Genomic DNA, 20,981 nt, shown 5'->3' with positions numbered 1-20,981 from the left:
ACATTTTCCAAGACAAGAATACAGTAGAGCTCTAGTTTAATAATGCACAGGAAGATGATCTTCAAGTGTCATGCTAGTGTGTGCAGAACCCACTGTGTTTACAGAGTGACCACAAGGTGGCGTCTATCGACACATACGGCTTGTTTGTACAACGTAATAAAATGTAGACCCTGTATGGTGCTTCCATGCATGGCCAAAGCTCAACAATGCCTGCAACTGCATTTCAATGGAAGTTTAAACAAAACAACAATGCACTGAAATTGGCGAGTCATTCTTGTGTAGTCTAATCCGTAACTAGTTATTATAGTTGCATGATTATATTCCCTTTCATGACTATATTCCCTCTAACTACACACATCACTTCAAAGGAGCTAAGTGATTCTGCGGCATGACGGAAATGAAGTGTGTGTTTTTTCTTCTTGGTGCCAGCTCGCTGGTCCTCCCTCACCCCTCTCTTATCTCCTAATAAAGCCAATCAGTGAGGCTGGCTGAGAGGAGAGACAGGATGGTCTGCACCTGGCTTCGCAGAGGCCATCTGATTAGCGCGGGGGTCAAAGGTCAGGCCGTGCAGAGCAGGGTAGGGCAGCGCTGAAGTGAAGTAAAGCAGACAGATTCGTCTCTCCCCTCCGACGCCATCCCCGCTCCCATCCCCCGCCCCCCACCCCAGGAACAGAGGGGCCAGCGAGCTCTGGTTCAAAGGTCAGGCTGCCCTGGACAGAGGGAGGTGGGGCTCTCCGTGGTGGGTTTGCTGCCACAGTGCTGGATCTCACAGCTCTGCTGTCAGGGATAAAACTACACGTTTCAGTAAAACAACAACTATTGCAGATGACAAAGCTGATACTGAATCATGATTCCAGCGATGGCCTTGGATAAGTTTTTAATAGAACGTTTGTCCCTTGAAAATGTGACTCCTTACCCTGTGGACCCCATTGAGCAGCTGGATTGTTAGGTGTCTGCCCCCCCCCCCCTTGCCCCATCCCCACCTGGTGCTCTCTCTGACCACGCCCAGATATAAAAGAGTGTGAAGGCTGAATGTGAATGGGTGGGGGTTGGGGACAGAAACCTGAGACGTCTGTTTTGGGGTAAACAGTTTAACGGCTGTGAGCACCGTCTTTCACCCTCTGCCCTTCGCAGGGCCTCTTTTATTATTTTTCTTAGATGCAGACAGATTCAGTGATTGGTCTTCGGTGTGATGCCGCGGAGGCACAGGAAATATTACCAGAGCCAATGAGTCACATGTAGGCTACTCATAACTAGTGCCTGCAGGCCACGGCATGCCCTAACGTCAGACAACACATTCGCTGCTCGCTGGGGTAATGGAATCCGTCTTGTATCAGGAAAGGTATCCTGTCATGCAATATATCTTATAACACTACTGCATGTGCATAGAGTAGAATAGCATAGCAGCACAGAACATACAAGGCCAAGAGGGTTACAATTCAGATATTCTCTATCCGTGACACGGCTTGTGTCATTTGCTTCGCTACCGTGCAAAATGCATTCCCACCTGGGTTCACAGACATGAAACATTTTCATATGGCCACATTTCCTGAATGCAATTTGCCGAGCGAGTCATCTACCCCGATAAGGGGATGAGAACAGGGTGTGATGTAAGGCTATGAACCGTTTTACTGTTTGCCATTCTGCTGGGGTCTGCTGGTGGGCTTCCTGGAGACGCCGGGCTAATGTTTAACAAGCAGCTTGTGAAACACTGTGAGCAGATGACCCAGCGCCTGTGAATGAATCACCCAGGAGACTGTACTCAGGTGTGGGCTTGCTGCCGCGGCACTCTCCCTGGAGGGAGGCAGGGGGCCCGGGGCCTTTTGTACGTTTGCATAGATAAGACTGCCTTTTGATGGTTAATAGTTTGGTATTGAGGGAGCAGTGACACCACACTGGAGAGGAGATGGAGAGAGAGAGAGGGAGGGGGAGAGGGAGAGAGGCTGATAAGATAAGAGTGCTTTGGAAAGCAGACACGCAGACCACAACGGTGGTTAAGATCACAGCTTGGGACGGGAGTGCAGACTGTGATGCAACTGACCCACAACTCATCACAGCAACATGGAAATGATCATGCTGTTGTAACACTACTGTCTATGTATGTCAAGTTGCACTCACCGCCCCCCCCCCTCTCTCTCGCTTTCATTCTCTGTGCTAAACATGCACAGACAGGTGTAACAGGCGTTGATGGATGTCTTCAGAAGGCCAGCCGTTCATCTTCATAGATCCCTCAGTTTAAAAGGATTGGTGTCAAAACACAGCCTCCTAATGGATGTCTTGCGCAGGCAGGATCAGACATGTGCTGCAGCTCAAACAGGGTTGGTTACACAGACCACTGCTTTCTCTTTGACTTGGCAACTCCAGGCATTATGATTTTCTGCACTAGCCTACTGTTGCATGCATTTTTGTGAAATATTTTTCTAATAAAGACTTCTATCATGACTAACAAAAGGTGTCCTTAATTTAAAGACAAATCAGGTGGTACAGATATGTTTGACAGTATCAAATTAACACATGTTCAATACTATACTATACTATACTATACTATACTATACTATACTGCTATTCTATACTATACTATACTATAGGCTACTATACTACTATACTACTATACTATACTATACTATACTATGCTATACTATACTATACTATACTATACTATACTATACTATACTACTATACTATACTATACTATACTATACTATACTATACTATACTATACTCTGTATCATGACGGAAGAACTTCCCTCCACTTTCAGCCTGTAATTTGAATTCAACGTGTCCTGTGAGGTCACCCTTGAGCATGTCTGTTCCCTCGTCCCTCCTATCCAGGCCTCTGCTGGGGTCGGAATGACGACACCTTTGCTCCGCCCCGATGCAAACTCGCTCTTCGCGTTCATTTCATTCCTCCTCTCATTCCGAACATTCTTCGCATCGCTCTTTACGTACACATACCCGGCTGGCCCAGAAACACAAGAATAACTTTACACAGTTTACAAAAACTATAATATCCCACATTAGACAGACAAAGGGGGACGATTTTTTAATGAAATAACAATAACGGAGGTGTTTGAGGTAAGTTTCAATGTAGTTAATGATATGCAAAATGGTTGCAGATAACATTGTTCAGGTTTAGTTGTGTATTTTATTGTACAAAAGAAGTATATTTACTATATTTAAATATTTTTAACCGATATTATATTAGGCTACACTACGAAAAACGATTTAAGTGTCTGTGTCGATGAGATTTTTGGTGGCCGTTCCTCATCGCTGTTGCAACAGGGTGCTCTCACTTTGTCCACTTGTATTCACTGACATGGCACGAAAATCTTTGACATTTTTTACATTTTTGTAAAGAAGCCCGACCATACGCCCTATGCTATTGCAGTAAGTCCTGTGCATGCACCTCAGAAACTCCAAACAGGATTCAGGATACAGTTGGACGTAGGCTACATTATTTTATGAATCACAATTTTGGACAAGATGACGGATCAAAATGCTCTTTTCTTCTCCATAGTTGTCTCAGTCGGGAGTTGGAGATTTCATTGGAGAATTTTCGGAGCAGAGCAGAAATATAGTGCTGAAAGACTTGTTGCTTCAACACATTTGACCGGGGGCTTTCCTATTCGTCCTGTGAAGTTACTGTAAGTACATGTTTCGTTATGTTGTTACATTTACAGAAATTCCTACAAATTCTTTACATTCCATTTTCCTAATGGCAAAATCGATGCAACCGATCTGAGCAAGACAAGTCGTGTTGTAGAAAAGATTAGATCTGTCTTGTGAGAAAATGTCTGTTTTGATCATCTAAAACAATGGAGGATTGTTTATGGTTTTAAATACAGAAACCCCATGTGTCCGCTCACAGGATAGGCATATAGGCTAGCATACAAGATCACAACTCTTAAAACACCGTTTGCAAAAAATATAATAACGCAGCTCAGTATGTTGCTATAGTGTAGGCATATAGGCTAATGAGTTTAAGCGGAATACTTATTATGCTATTCAAACGTTGCTCAAAGAGAAGAAACTAGCAGTTGTAACTCATTTCATGTTCGTAACGCTTGTCTTGTTTTTGAAACAACATTTTTAATGTCCATTCACTTTACTTTAAAATGTGTGCTATTGGCGAGGTTACACGGAAGTTTAGGGTTTTATTTTGATGAAGCCCCTCGTCATCCCCAGCGCTCAATTCGACTGTTTTCCATATCCGCCTCTTTTCGGGATACCTAGTTGCCTGCTCAGCTAAATCTTGAGTTAATCACATGGATGGGGGTATACGTGTAGCCAAAGCCAATGCCACGATGTGGTTCAGATTTTCTCTGCATCCGGAGCATCTGATATGATTCCCAAGCAATGAATAATAGGCTACTCATGAAGTTAATGCGGTTTTTATTATAGCAGCCTGTCCGTTAACAAAGTTTGTGATACGGAATTAGCATTGAATATTGGGCACCACTACCTTCTGGGTTCTAAGCATAATTTTGTAGCAACCCTACCGTTTATTTAGTGTCTGTACAGTAGTCAAGCCTATTTTGGGACATATTTGTGGAGCCCTCGAACACATATGTTCAGTGCCTGAACTATCCCTATAGCTACTCTGATTTGAACCAAATACTGAAAAGTCACCAAGGTCATGCCAACATAAGACGCTTGAATGAGTTTTTAGAAATACATGTGTTCTATTCTATTTTGTTTTGTTCTATTATATATGGGTTGTGTTAATTTTGGGTAACACAATATAGGCTAAAATATTAATTTAAAAAAAGGAGAATGTAGATGTTTAATTCCTTTTTAGAAAATATCAGTTTTAGTCCATTCATAACAATGCCAGTGCACGTGAAGTTTGCCTCCGGGTAACAGTTAGATGCTCAGCAAGTTCCCTGACATGGAGTGCTCTGAAAACAAGTTCTCCCATTGTGTGATTGGGGAAAAGACCCCCTTTCTTGCAGCTAATTGTTGTCTTATATTTCAACGTAGCTCTCTAGAAAAGAAGGGCCAATGAGACACAATATGTTATTTGTTGATTCCTCTAACTGGGTTACTATCATAAATAGACTCATGTCAGACTTGACCCTGCTCTGACAGTTCAAAATGTTGAGGAGTTAATTTTCTTGCTGAGGTAAAAAGTAAAAAAGGGGGATAGCAATATAGGCTTTGTATGTATGTATGTATGTATGTATGTAGCTTATTAACAAGTGAACCTGTTGGACACTCAGCTGCATGCATTTTCAATTGCAAAAATAGGACATTGTCTCTGCTTGACCACTTGATTCACAGCTTTTGAAAGTGAGCTTATTAATTCCCTATCCCCCCTAAAAACATCCGTTGAGATCCTCAAGGTAGGCTAAAACTATTTAAAAAAAATCCACTTTTACATTCTATTCTGTGATTCTAGTTAAATTAAAAATGGTTAGAATCACATTTAAACAGTAATAACAAATGTATAGAAAGGAAATGTATGTATTATTTAAGGGAGAATGCTCTTGATCGTATCATTCAACTGTGTGCCAAACACACCGCGCCTTCCCTCTCCACCTCTTCTTTTGAATATGTGCTTCCCATGTTATCTGGCTGTAACATTAGTCCCTCTCAGTACTCAGCACACCAAGGACCTTTACCCAACTGAATACACGGGAACTTCTGTTATATGCTTTTTGACATTACAGTTGTGATTTCCTCTAAGAATGTGGCTGGAGAGAGGAAGAATGTCGTCTTTCAGTTGTGAAATGTGGAGAGAATAATGTGCATTGCTGAGGCATTGAGTGTATTGGGTTACTTCTGGGAGCATAGAGAGACCTTCTGGGAGCAGAGAGAGACCCATTGTCTTTCAGCCAGTTGTCCAGACGGCCAGAGTGCCCAGAGCTCGTTGAGAGGCAGAGGGCAAACAACGCTGGTCTCAGACGACATCTGCTCGGGTCATTTCTGCACCTGTAGGATAAAACATGCAAATATGAACATTTGCTCTGGCTTTTACTGCGCAGAGATTTCATGCTAACGGCCATTTGTCAAACAGAGCTTGTGGTTCTGTGTCAGGCCCATGCTATTGTTAGGCCAGTAAGAGGTCAAGGTGGCCTAAGCACCATATGGGACTTGTATGCTTCAGATAAGATATCTGCTTGTTTACCTTATCAATAGTAATTTAACACGCTTCATATTTGAGTCACCAACTGTTTTTGAAAAGTGTGTATTTGTGTGTGTCTCTGGTGACTATGGTTGAGTTGTTGTTGGTGGTGTTGGTGGAGAGGTATGTTTGTGTCTGTGTAAGGGTTTGGTAGGTACTGTAGGGAAGTAGGTAGGCAGGTAGGTAGGTAGATACTGTAGGTAGGTAGGTAGGTAGGTATGTTGGTAGGTAGGTATGTTGGTAGGTAGGTAGGTAGGTAGGTAGGCAGGTAGGTAGGTAGGTGGGTAGATAGGTAGGTACGTAGGTGTGTAGGTAGGTAGGTATGTTGGTAGGTAGGTATGTTGGTAGGTAGGTAGGTTGGTAGGTAGGTAGGTGGGTAGATAGGTAGGTACGTAGGTGTGTAGGTAGGTAGGTAGGTAGGTAGTAGGTAGGTAGGTAGGTAGGTAGGTAGTAGGTAGGTAGGTAGGTAGGTAGGTAGTAGGTAGGTAGGTAGGTAGGTGGGTAGGTAGGTATATAGGTAGGTTGGTAGGTAGGTAGGTAGGTAGGTAGGTAGGTAGGTAGGTAGGTAGGCAGGTAGGTAGGTAGGTAGGTAGGTAGGTGGGTAACTAGGTAGGTACGTAGGTGTGTAGGTATGTAGGTAGGTTGGTAGGTAGGTAGGTAGGTAGGTAGTAGGTAGGTAGGTAGGTACGTAGGTGTGGGCTATGTGTGGATGTAATAGCATAATATGGCATCCCATCTGCCTTAGCATGTCATACTAATATCTAAGCTTATTGATAGCATGTGGTCATCAGTGATACATTATTTTGACATAGACCTGACGTGATCATTCTCTTGAGAACGCAGACCTGTGGATGTCCATGTTGTGGACAGGTATGAATGGACCACACATGGGTCAGAGCCAGCCGGTGGGTTTTCCCCTCTGTGGCCGTGGGGCTTAGTGAGCCAGCACACTCCGCTGGGACCCGGCCCAAAGCAAACAGGCACATCCTGTCTCTCTGATATTCTGCTAAGACATCATTTCCTATTAAAATCCATCTGTGGTTAAAACAAATTAAGAGTCACCCTAGGAAAAAATAATGCAATGGAAACTGTTGGATGTTTGTCAAGTCCTATGAGTGTATTGGTGTTGAGCATTATGCATTATGAGTGCATTATGTTCTACTCTCAAAACATTATTTTGACGTAGCTCTGTAGGTAGCAGTGAAGGTTGGTGTGGAACAAACATTCTTTTCTGTAGGAGAGCTATTCTTGCTCCTATTCACATTTGTTACATTCTTGAAGAAATGGAAACAGCTGTTAGAAATGCAGACCCAACTAAATACAAGCGCATGCAATGCATGACCATGAAATTGTTTCTGTTTCCTATGTGATAAGGGTGTGAGGACGGTTTTGTGTGAATCTGAAAGGGATCATTTAATTCCAGTGTTTAATCAAACAAAACAGGACTATACGATGGAATAAAATATTTATGGCACTGGTAATTGAATGGACACAGGGTTAGTAATGCATCCAGTTTGCAACATCAGGGCCTCATGAAAACATTGGTATATGTGTGGTATGGAGCTTGATCTGCGAGCGGACAGGGCGTCTGTGCCCTGAGGTAAACCCCGCTCTAGAAAGGGAATTTCTGAGTATGGTGTGCTGCTCAGCAGTTTGAGCTAGGCCCCAGAAAGGCCAACATAGAGTGCCACCAAAAAGGAAAAGCTGGCTCAATGCCACTGACGTCATCTAAGTAAATCTGCTTCAGCACTGCAGCCATAAAATGACTGCCAGCTACTGAGTGCACTTTGGCCTTGTCAACTGCCTTAGCAAGTGCTGTTCACTTTTCCTCTATACAGTATGTGTAGTTATGACAAACAGCCCATATATATCAATTAGTACTTATTTGGCCTTTGCTGGACTGGTCAATGCCTCATCATTATGTTTCACTTCAAAAGGACAAATGAATGCATGAGTGAATGAAGGAATTACAATAATACATGTTTAAATGTCGTGATGCAGTGGTACTGTGGCTGAATGAATGTGGGGGGAATAAGAGGGAGAGAGAAACATAAAATTTAAGAGCTTTCCTCGTCTTTAGAAGTCCTACAGTAAAGAAACCACTGTTTCAGCACTTTACAATTACAGTCTCATAATTCATACCATATGTCAGCCCCAGCCTGCTTCTCAGGAAAGAACACAATGAATATACAAATGGTGTCTTAATCTCGTCTCATTAAACCCATCTGACTCAGAAGTTAATGGGACATTTTCACACTCTGCATACCTTTCGTACTCTCTCACACTCAAACTCTCTCACACTTAAACTCCTTTTTTTTCCGGTTTAGCCTAAATTAGCTTTCCCTTGATCAGACACACATGAAGAGCAGTATCTAATCCAGGCATCATTAGTTGAGTCAGTTCCTGAAACCACTATAAAACCCTATAGTTCTTGGCTGCAGCTGATAGCAGGAAATCCAGGCTTCAATAACTTCCTTTCTCAGTGCTGGCCTTGCTAGTGGGTCTCGAACACGCTGCTTCCCACTAGCGATAGGAAGATGTACGTTTTGTGGGACAAAGGCGCTCAGTCACTTCATTTACTGAAACTGTTTATAATTTGTGGTCTGTATTCAAATGTGGGCTGTCCGGGCTCTGGCTCTGTATTCTCCCTGTCCTCTCTGGTAATAAATCCCTACAAGGCCTTTCATTAATGGCTGCTGTATTGTTATCATGGCTGCCAGAGACCGGGCCGGCCCTCTCTCAGAGAGCCTCTGGCCTGGAGCAGTCCTGCGTTCAGCTGAGCCACAGACACACAGAGGGCGGCGCGCTACATTAGCATGCAGGCCGTGGACAGCGAATTAGCTTGAACTCTATCTGGGGCACAGCGATTTCAGAGGTTTCTTTAACTTACTTAGTTCCGTGTGTATGTAAATAGAGAGCGCGCCCAGCAGGGAATGCTGGGATGTATAATATGATTACGGCTCATAAACAGTTTAACTGCTCCATGCGAGGACGATACATCTTGCTTTGGTCCATTTGTTTTGTGCGCAATCTGCCCATGCAGGAGTTACTTAACTCAGGAGCAGAGCAATGTACAGAATGTTCTCCGAATGATGACTGCCAGTTACTAGATGTTCTGACAATTTATATCTACACCGGGCACAATATCTATTCACTATTATTGGTTTGAAGGTAATGTATTCAATTAAGGAAATTGAATTTCTTTTACTGTATTCAACTTTTGGCTTCAATAGAGAAATGTTCAGATTTAATAGTTTCTCTCAATGTTTTTTTGTGCGGGCGGACATGCCTTATTGGAAAGGCTCATAAATGCAATGAAAGCTTTGTATTCAAGTTGGATATTGAAATATAGTTTTTTTATATAGCATTTTTCATAGGAGCTGATCAAAGTGGTGAATGCTCTAGGTCAGGCTTTGCGTTTGTTTGATTGGATTTCTATGGTATTTCTCTGGATATGTACACTTATCTATTTCTCCCCATCAAATTACCTTGGACCATTGTGGGGATGAATGTGTCACATCTGGCCCTGCTCTCTTTTAAGTACCAATAAAACAGACAGCATCCGCCATACAATGAACAGCAAACAAAATAGTTTCCAGAAAATTCCATTTGACCTTTCAGTCACCACTCAGGAGGAGGAGGGGGGCCGGGATTTTGTGACAAGGTAGGACTCGTAGAGAAGAGGGGACAGGAGGACAGGACTAGAGGGACAGGAGACGGGGAAGGAGAGGAGAGGAGAGGAGAGGAGAGGAGAGGAGAGGAGAGGAGAGGAGAGGAGAGGAGAGGAGAGGAGAGGAGAGGAGAGGAGAGGAGAGGAGAGGAGAGGAGAGGAGAGGAGAGGAGAGGATGGGTGAGGACTGGGAGAGAGGAGATGAGGAAAGAGGAGAGGGGGCACTGGAAAGGGGAAGCCAGAGCGCTGCCGCTGTGCCCGTCTCCATGCCCGCCCGCACGTGTCCTGACCGAGCCCCCAGCCAGGCTCTCCAGCCTCCAGCCCTGCAGCCTCTAACCCTCCAGCCTCTAGCACTCCAGCCTCCACCCTGCAGCCTCCAGCCCTTCAGCCTCCAGCCCCCAGCCAGGCTCTCCAGCCTCCACCCTGCAGCCTGTGCAGCTCTCATAACTGTTGGGAGTGGGGTGGGGGTCTTTATCTGACAGACCGTCGGGAGGGGGTCTTATCTGACAGACCTTTATTTACAGCTTTAATTTCCTGAGCTTTATGTCTCCCCTCTCTGTCTCTTCACAGCCGTGTGACGTGAGCATGTGCAGACTCTGGAATGCGCTCCGTATTTAATAATCAATGGCGTCACACACATGGGTTGTGTCACTGTTGCGGTTGGAAGTAGGAAACTTTTGATGTCTCATTTGAGCTATTTTAGCCGGGGACAGCAAAGGTCAGGGGGAACGCGTCATATCACCAGCGTCATGATTGACATGAGCCCCGTGCTGCGTCCATAGTGGACATGGTGACAGAGTGCTGGACCGGTGGTGCGTGCTAGCGCGCTAGCCTCTCGGTCCAGGCCGAGGCAGGTGGCAAGAGCTGCTTTGACAGAGCCTGTAAATCAATCCCATTCTGAGGCGAGCAGATTGATCCCAGAGCGGCCCGTTGGCCGGGCGAGGGGCCCCAGGTCTCAGATTTGAGAGGGATATTACCAGACGGATTCACCGCACCCAAGCCTGCTGGTTTAAAGAGGCATGAAATAAACGCATGACTGTTGCCAATAACAGAGGGGGCATTAGCCAGCGACTCCACTGGACCTTGGGCTCCGTGCATCTGGAGATTGGTATTGAAAGGCTTGTTCATTCACTCATCAGCTCTCCCTGCCCCCGGAGATTTATTCATGAAACCTGGAGGAAAATCCAATACAAAGTAGATCAATCGGGTTGTCCTGTTTACGACCAGGAATGCTTGTGTAGTGTATCGTTACAGGCCGGTTTGAAACGCTTCCCTAATGACTTTGATAATTAGGTTCATTTTCACCACCCTGATTTCTTCTTTAAGAGATTAGATGTCAGCATTGCAGAGAAAGTATAGTAGGTGCCAATAGGGGATTTTTTAAAATGAAAAATGGAGGACTATGTAACAGACAGGAGTGATTTGGCTCATCAATGTCCAGGACGAGACCTTTATCATGTTGGATGGTGGTTTTATCTTGAACCTTTCTGTATTTTGATGTTTTTTTTTCTATTTTCTTTATATTCCAAATATTTTTTATTTGTCTGAAACTTTATATCCCAAGGTGTATGTGAGACAGATACAGTGGGTTCTGCTTGTTCTAGCGCATGCCATTCCATTGATAATGAATGTTTGGATTCTATAGAGTGTACAGTAAATGGAATCTCAGTAATGTTCCATCATTGTAAATATGCATAATTGGGCACTTTTTGTTTCAAACATGAAGGCTTCGGAATACTTCCCGCATTACTGAAATAATTAACCGGGCCGTTGTAAGGTTTTCAAACACAGCGAACACTGAGTTTTGCAATCGCATGGTAATTATAGTTCCTCACAGTGTGGCCTTAACTACTATGGGTCATTATGGGATGCGCAAAAGCCATTCACAGAATCATTATCGCACCCTCTGAGATAACTGCACAAAAGAACTCCACGTGGAAAATTACATTTGAGACCTCTAATCTGTTATTTCATTACCTTGGATGGTGTGATGGTGAAATGGCTTCTCTTAATTTAAGGAGCAAGGATTCCAGTTTAGGGTGAATTTGAGTGGTTTATCTGACAAGTGTCATCTCCCATAATGCCGTGTCACAGCGATGGCTCACCCCGGCCCAACGCATTCACTTGTTGCCCAGGGCCCCAACTCTCCCTTTATATCACTAATAAGACCATTTCCATGGTGCAGCCCTGGGGGAGATAGGAGTATGCAATTATCTGTTAAGGCTTCAAATGTGTCTACAGGTGACATTCCTACTTCTCTCTGCTGGTGCTAATTAGTGTTGAGATTCTCAGACACTGGGAGACCAGCTCAAGCAGCATCCTGGCTGGGTCTAGCCTACAGTAGGCTGTCTCTCAAATCACCAGGGCTTCTGATGCCAGCGGACTCCACAGACAGTATCACATTTTAGAACAGGGAGGAAGAGATGGCATATGAGCGTCGCATGCTCTCATTATTCCCCATGTTCTGGAGTGTGTTGTCAAGTGTTCTCCGTGTTTTGCTTATGCAACCCCAGCTAATGACGAGATATTCAACAGGTTGATAGAAGACCAGAACAGTCATTCAATGTTTGTTAGTATATAAAAATGGAAACAATGTCTTACTCTGGCATACTAAAATACTACATCTTGTGCCATCGCATTGACAGATACCCTTATTACCACCCTTATTACCACCTACCCTTATTACCACCCTTATTACCACCCTTATTACCACCTCCCCTTATTACCACCCTTATTACCACCTACCCTTATTACCAGCCTTATTACCACCTACCCTTATTACCAGCCTTATTACCACCCTTATTACCACCTACCCTTATTACCACCCTTATTACCACCTCCCCTTATTACCACCTACCCTTATTACCACCTACTCTTATTACCACCTCCGACAGAATAATCCCTGTTGGCTCGGCGGTTAGTGGAGGTTTTCTGATAAAAGTAAAAATTGAAATTTATTTCGGCCTGCATTCAACAATAACAGAAGTCAGTCCATGTGTACAAATACAAATTCATATACACACACATACTGTAGATACAGTACATAATAGTAGGTATTTACTTCCAATATCACAGCTGAAAACAACACAACACCACAGCCCAAGATCTCTGCAGTCTGAAACAGGTGAAGTCTGCAGCTACACTGTCCAGATGATGATGGCTACCCTTATAACAGCACGTCACCATTGACTTCACAAGATAACATCAAACATCAAAGACAACACGAACAGAAGTCAAACAAAACAAAACCGTGTCAATGAGCAGAACAGAGAGCGTGAGGAACCAGAAGGGCATGCGGAGGGCGCATATCTCCAGTTGTGACGCATGTCGTCAGCATGTGTAATGACATTAGGGTACCGATACTAAGAGGCGATGACAAATGTCAAAAAATATACTGGTGGTGCATCAGCTGGGGTTGGCTGAGCGGGTGCTCTTCGCTTCTGCTCCGATGTATTTCAGCTACCTGGCTAGCTAGATATGAGATGACGGGACCCACAGCAGGAATCTAGCTACAGGTACTGTAGCTACGAGCGTAACTAGGTCATTCAATGCAGTTGATCTTCGCCATCATGCCATGATTAAATTATTTTCGGTCCTAATACCCACAAAATAGCTAGGTAGTTGAATCAATCCTTCCCAGAATTCTATTGATTACATTATAGCTAGAAGCTAACTAGCCATGGATGTATTAAACATTGCGAAGTACCTGTATGTGCTTGTCTGGTCGATTTGGTAATGTTAATTAAAGTGTAAATAATTAGTGGATCAGCCCCGTGATTCGGATCCCCTCCAAAATTAAATGGGTTCTTCCTTGGTCCCTGCTACACCCCTCCTGAATTAAATGGGTTCTTCCTTGGTCTCTGTAACATCCCTCCTGAATTAAATGGATTCTTCCTTGGTCCCTGCTACACCTCTCCTGAATTAAATGGGTTCTTCCTTGGTCTCTGCTACATCCCTCCTGAATTAAATGGGTTCTTCCTTGGTCCCTGCTACACCCCTCCTAAATTAAATGGGTTCTTCCTTGGTCCCTGCTACACCCCTCCTGAATTAAATGGGCTCTTCCTTGGTCCCTGCTACACCCCTCCTGAATTAAATGGGTTCTTCCTTGGTCCCTGCTACACACCTCCTGAGTTTCATGAAAATTGGTCTGGTCGACACAGAGCACCGAAAACATAATCTCCTCTGGACTTGGTCCTGATCAGAAGTAAATATGCTCACTTTCACCCAGAAATGAGCCTCAGTGTCCTATTGAGGGGAGGAGATGAATGAAAATGAATTGAAAGTATTTTTCTAGGTTAGTTTAATTGGATTAGCATTACATAAGAGTAGCATACAAAAACCTTTTGAGTTAGTTAAATGCAAATGATTTGTAAAAAATCATTATGCAATACAGTTCAGTTTAGTTTATTCATTACGCAATATAATGCAGTTTGTTTAACATGTCGGAACCTATTCTGGTTTTAGTTTTTTTCTCTTTGTTTTGGTTATATTGTCATTACTTGCAAATTCTGTGATTTTATTTCACAGAAGGCATTAATTTATATTTAAAAAAATTTGTTCACAATTAAGAAATGAATCTTATCCATTCACAAGTGCTATGTCAGAAAGTCCAATGACCTTTAATAGAATGTAATGTAGATGTAATGGAATTTAATGAATTTCATCTCTCATCCTTAGACCTAGGACATATAAATTCTTCTTCTTTGTCTTCTTCTTCTTCTACTCCTTTATGTTGTGGACACCTGCATGTTTATGGCATTATGGAGTGCAATCTGCCACCTTTTTTTTTTTTTTTTTTTTTTAAACAAAAAACGATCATGTTTTTTGTACAGGTGAATTTGAGTGTCGTGGAACTCAAATTGAACTCGGAGAGAAGAGAAGGCATTGCACTTCTCCTCCCGATTGTTAAAGCATGACATTGGATGAATGGATTCCTACCTGGAATCTCTCCATCAGTCCATCTGCCACTATTCCTCCCTCTCTCTTTCTCTCTCCCGCTTCCTCTCGTTGTCTCTCTGTCTCTCTTTGTGTTTGGGTCCCGCTCTCTGTTTCTCTCTCTCTGTTTCCCCCCTCTGTCTCTCCCCCCCTCTCTCTCTCTCTCTCTCTCTCTCTCTCTCTCTCTCTCTCCCCTGCTGTAATGAATGAAAGGAACACCTCAGTGCCTTATCGTCCAAACAGAACAGATACCAAAAATTCTGCCATCAAGCAACGACCATGCTGTATCCTGTTAAGCTCCCATAGTTCTTTACAGATCCAAATCCCCAGTCCTGTGTGTGTGTGTGTGTGTGTGTGTGCAGATGGCCATAAGTTGTGAAAGAGGCGTGTAGGGACACATCCCGGCTTCAATGAGAGGGAAGACTTGTCAGGGAGAGGAGGATGGGTCTCTAGAGAGCACACACACACACGCACACACATGCACACACACACACACACACATGCACACACACGCACACACACACACACACACACACACACACACACACACACACACACACACACACACACACACACACACACACACACATAGGAGGGTGGAGTACAAGCCTTTTGTGTGGACTTCCTTGCCTGTTGGTGAGCATTGCATAACTGTGTAAGAGGCGAGTTTGCACCAATGGAACTCTGGTTTACTGAATGACTGTAGAGACTTGGCTTTGACTTATGGCTCCGCCAGCGGTGTGAGAGCCCCGACAAGGACTTCACAATACACTACATCATCATGCTCTGTGAGAAGCCTGGGTCAAGGTGCAGTCAGCTTGACCAGCATAACACACACACTGGCTTACTTTGCAGTTGAGCTTCCATTGTGCCTTGACAATGTGTGTGGAGGAAATATGCTGACTAAAATCAATATTTTGTATTCTATTCCCGCTGCTGTCATTCCATACAACCAACAGCTGAATATGGAGAGTATGAAACAGCGTTGAGATGATTTGTTTGAGTTTTCTTGGACATAACTCACAGGGCAGTAGTTTCCCAAGCCAAGCAGAAGGCGCAGGTCTGTATTGTTTGAGCATAGTTGTTATTATATAATAACATATTATTATGGTATAATGTTTTAATAGATCCAGTTTGAGAAGCTCCCACTAACTCCAGCAAGGCATTAGAGCCAAAGTGCATTTTGTTAAACCTCTTATTGTTTTGTAGGCATGCTGTCCGCTAGCTAATGTAACAGTGGTTTATCGCTCTTGCTTTATAATAATAAGCAGGCAGATTGAAACACCAACATGCTATGTTATACATTTGTTTCAGTCGCTTGCATTTATTTAACACAAAATATGATCAGATTTCCTGACGACGGACCCCTTGTGTGGGTGAAAGTAGGAGTACGGTCTCGTCTCATATAGAAGGAGGGCCTTGGCAGCAGGAGATGTGGTATGAAGGCTTGTTCTGTATTCGTTTGAAATGCTCTCCCTGCTTGGAGAACGAAGTACACCCACAGGATATTCTTGCATGACCAATCTCCGTATCCCATCTTCCACTGGGGCCAGGGCAAACAACAAGCACTTCAGCATCATCTGGAGACATATTGCTCTAATCACAACACTCGTCTCTCCTCGGCTCCAAAACCCACAGCAGAACGTCTAGCGTAGCGTAGCTGTTATGGCTTCATTCTGGCCCCTGAATATGCAGACATATAAGGCGCTGTGAAACAGATTCAATATTATAGACACACATGTTTGTATTGCTGTGAACTCAATCCATTCTCTTCTTGGTTTGGTGTATATTTGATTGACAGCTACATTACGACCTAATGGGGGAATGTCTTAGAAATATGTCTGCTTGCCTTCACTGACATATTATGTGGATAGGGAAAGCGACAAACCAAGATAAAGCCCTAGACATACCATGCGGGAGTACGTCTGGGAGCCATGTTTACCCTGTAGGCTCCCAGGAAAGAGATGTGTGTTGTTGTTTTTTTTTAAACATGTCCCCTGAGTTTGTTTGTCCATTTAGACAGGAGACGTGACAATTGACAGACCAGTGAGGAAATAGTTTAGAGCACATTCATTCTAATCCTCTAAGAATCTGCATGTGACCTGGACCACTAAGAGGTTATAGTAGGAAATGTCAAAGCTCAAACTTTCATAGCATATATATACAGTATCCCATGTGATTCTCCATGTTGTATTGAGAGAAGCGACGCACCGTTTATGTAGATCAGTAAAAATGCTAAGCCAAATAATGCAAATTCGAGGATATGGCCTGTTAGGTAGCGTGTATCTTTAGAATGTTTGGGGGTTGAACGGTAGTGTGACATCTTTCGTTTCTTATATTATGGACTTTGTAAATGCCTGTACACTTCCTGGTGTTGAGGTAACTATGGTTACAAACAACAAATGTGTGGAAGTTGGGGCCGTGGCCTGTCAGTCATTTCTGACTGACGCCCTATTTGACACGCCCACAAAACGAGGTGAGCATGGAGAGGGGGAGATTTGGGCATATAAAAAGGAGTTTTATAGTACTTAAAAATTACTGAATAACAAAATTAAACATATTCTGTTCTATGTCACCTAAAGATAACTGGCATGTGTCACGTTCAACCACTTTATTCCACCTTTAAGAGATAAACAGTCATAGTGGTTTCATGTGAGTTCAAACCTGTTGCGGTGTGACATCAGGAGATGAAGAAGTAGAATGTTATCAGTTATAGAAAGCAGAAAACCGTGGAGGTAATAACTCACTTTCTGATGACAAACAAAGGGAACCAGCATCATCATCCTGGAGACACACTGCTACGGTCAGAAAAGAGATACCGCGCTCACATGGCGAGAGAGAGGTTCAGCCCCTGAGTGACTCAATCTACAACTACAGTGTATTTATAGAATATCTACTGTATGTAACATAACCACATGCAAATGCAAATGTCGATATACCTCACTCCTGTATTTGTAGTGTGTAAATGGACTATTGGAGTATGCTATTGAACATAATCATGGGATTGGCAGCAAAATTTGACTGTGACTGTTCATGTACATTACATGTAAAATAAAGAAATCTCGAATCTTGAAAAGTGACCCGTGACGACAAGGTATTTAAGCAGTGGGGGCAGAGGAGTACATTATTTAATTTGTTTTATTGTAGAACCGAATGACTGAGGAGTGACTAGAGCCACGTCTAGTGATGAAGCTGTTTTAACACTATTGATTTTCCAGATGTTCTCTCACATGTCTGGGTTAATAGACGTCAGACACCGCAAGCTGAAGATCATTAATACTACCAGAAACCACCCAGAAATAGAGAGCTTTTACCCGGCCTCTTAATGGAGGCCATACTTTTCACACTCTAAGTAATGATTGCTCTGTTCAATTCAGCTAATAAAGATGATTATCTTTTTAACAGCTATTAAAATATAAGTATAATAAAAGTCCGGTAATCATAAAAACAATCATGTAGAATTAAGTTTCAAACGAGTACCTTCCACAACAACAGTAAATCAATATTTGGATCGCAGTAAGTTGGGGGTGAATTGTCGGTGAATGCTTCCATTGACACTCGGCCTCCTGTGATGGCTCCATGTTTTTAATGACTTTGTGTGGACATGGCGGAGATGGAGCCGCTCCCCCGGCAGCACATGCTTCTCTGGCAGGAAGGAGGATGGGCGGATGGCGCTCTTAACAGCGCTAGTCTTAGGAGCTCCACTTTCCTGTAACGGTAGGAGTAATTGCTTAGTTTTAACCCCTCCAAATGTATTTTTTTCATGGTCCGTGCGCCATGAGAAGCCAAAACTGTTGAGCGTGTGCGGTGGTGTGTTCTGTTGTGGGACAAGGTGGGGTGGGGTGGAGGGTTCAATAATTAATCGCGCGCTTTGGTGCACCAGCATTTATTTTTGGTGGTGTGACACGTCAGGGGAAGCCACCTGTGGAAGAGAGGCGAAACATCAGCCCACCCGCGCCCGTCAGCTGGGGGGGCTAGCACAGGAGCTACAAATCATAAGGTCGCTATGATTACGGCCAAAAGCTCTTAGTGGAGGTACAGTAGAGGCAAAAGCAGTATTTTTCTTTAAGAGGTGTCAGTTAAGATATGACAACTCAGGGAGGAATCTATTTTGAGTAGCTACATACCCCCCCCCCCCCCCAAGCAACAATAGCTTTATGCTTTTGAAAAGCTGTTTTCAAAAACACTACCACAATTCAGATGGTTTAAATTGTGGAATAAAGACAGAATACCTTCTTTTTTTTTTTTATTATTTTCTTTTAAATCTGGGAGTGATCAAGTATTGCAATCACATCATGTCCACAGCCATGCTGGAAGTGATTATGGGTGTAGTTCATTATTCAGTCGGGGTGGGGGTAGCAGGGCTAGGGGGAGAGAGAGTGACCAAGCCCATTTAGTGGTGGAAATGCGAGTTTTTCCCCTCCCTCATCAGTCTGTGAGTTAGTTCTGCAGCGTCAGCAGTCGGCACACAAAAACGGAATTCAGTAAAAGCTCGACCACTCTCTGGGAGTTCTTTTTTTCCCCCAACAGCTTGCCCCCCCCCCCCGCTCCCCCTCTCCCCCCCCCCGCTCCCCCTCTCCCCCTCCCCTCTCCCCCCTCCCCCTCCCCCTCCCCTCTCCCCCCTCCCCCTCCCCTCTCCCCCCTCCCCCCTCCCCCCTCCTGAACCGACATTCTAGAAGAAACATATGCTGCTAGTCCCACTTCACAACAGCTTGTGCTGCGTGAATAGGATCTTGCCTAGAGAGGAAGCGGTTGTCTGGAGGGAGGGAGGGAGGGAGGGAGGGAGGGAGGGAGGGAGGGAGGGAGGGAGGGAGGGAGGGAGGGAGGGAGGGAGGGAGAGTCTGGAGCCTGACAGAGGTAAGAGGGAAGGGCTACAAGAACATCCCCCAAATCAACTCCCCAGTTGGAGGTTGTTTTTTTTATGTGTTAACTCGTATGTCAGCCAAATCTCAAAATGTTTGTTTTCAAAAGCTCTTATGAGTGTCCCTTTAAACTATAGGTTGATTGAGTTAGATGACTACTTCAGGTTAGGCACTCTACTGCCTCTAATTTAAATGTGATTTCCTACTACTTTGCCCACAATCTACTGTAGCAGCCGGGATGGGTTTTTAATGAGAGCCTAATTTGGAGCAGGTTGTTTACATGGCATAAATGCAATGAAAATAGCAGAATCTCACAACGCTCTTTTGTCCGTCCATGGAATTCAGAATGTGGAAAACAGACTTGTCCCTTGCGTTGGGAAGACAGGGCAGTTTTTTGTGTGTGCTATTTGGGTTTTTAAGTAAAGCAGTCAGTGTGTGTCATTTTAAGTGAGTCTTTTTCTTTCGAGCCCATAAACTTTACATTCCGTTCATGAGTTTTATTCAAATTGAAGAGACCCTTTTCCAGCCTTGACAGCTGGGAGAAAGGCTTTAACAGAGGGTTGCTCACCAGGCAGGTGACATGTACATTGGCTGAGTGCTTTTACGTTATTCTGACACTTTATATCTCAAACATCTCTATTCGTCATGAGCTACTAGCCTCGGCGCTCTGCGCTGGAAGTGCTGAAAGGCGACTTGCTGATGGAGTCTGCGAACAAGCTGCTCTCGACTCTTCTAACAGGTTCCACATGACGTGTTCTGGGACTCCTAGTTCACCGTAGGTTCTAGACGATGTTCATGACGTGTTCTGGGTCTCCTAGTTCACCGGAGGTTCTAGACGATGTTCATGACGTGTTCTGGGTCTCCTAGTTCACCGTAGGTCCTAGACAATGTTCATGACGTGTTCTGGGACTCCTAGTTCACCGTAGGTCCTAGACGATGTTCAGCGGGAAGATCTGATCCTTTTCTTGGCAGATCCGTGGCGAAACCGCCACACCTCCCGGTGGAATTGTCCCTCGGTCAAACCGCACAGCATCCTGGGTAGATCAACCCAGACGCCACTGCCGCCCACCGGAGCCTGACGGTCGGCTTGTGTTTGTTTGTGTGTTTGTCGGGGATTCCAGGTCTCTCCCTAGTGCGCTCCAGGCCTCGGCTTGGAGAGACCGACCGCCACCATTGATCACAGCAGCTGGAGCGGCAGTGAGAGTCCTGCCGAGGACATGGAAAGGATGAGCGACTCGGCCGACAAGCCCATGGACAACGACGCCGAGGGCGTGTGGAGCCCGGACATCGAGCAGAGCTTCCAGGAGGCCCTGGCCATCTACCCGCCCTGCGGCCGCCGGAAGATCATCCTCTCTGATGAGGGAAAGATGTACGGTGAGTACCGCCCATG

The 20,981-nt window shown here is 44.3% G+C and overlaps 1 protein-coding gene across 2 annotated transcripts in view; it reads left to right on the top strand.

Moving 5' to 3' along the window:
- Positions 1-2,938: 2,938 nt before the first annotated feature.
- tead1b (TEA domain family member 1b) overlaps positions 2,939-20,981 on the top strand; it is a 58,076-nt gene continuing 40,033 nt past the window's right edge. Inside the window, exons 1-3 of one of the 2 annotated variants that reach the window (XM_084436812.1) lie at positions 2,939-3,075; positions 3,518-3,644; positions 20,713-20,965. In XM_084436812.1, coding sequence (XP_084292938.1) covers positions 20,809-20,965 — 157 coding nt within the window. In that variant the 5' untranslated portion in view covers positions 2,939-3,075; positions 3,518-3,644; positions 20,713-20,808. Of the gene's footprint in view, positions 3,076-3,517; positions 3,645-20,712; positions 20,966-20,981 lie in introns of those variants that run through there. The other variant, XM_084436814.1, reaches the window with a different exon arrangement.

The sequence above is a fragment of the Borostomias antarcticus genome (genome assembly GCF_949987555.1).
Source record: "Borostomias antarcticus genome assembly, chromosome: 4".
NCBI classification, from domain to species: Eukaryota; Metazoa; Chordata; class Actinopteri; order Stomiiformes; family Stomiidae; genus Borostomias; species Borostomias antarcticus.
The sequence above is the reverse complement of the archived record's forward strand: the minus strand, read 5'-3'. Positions and strand labels throughout refer to the sequence as shown.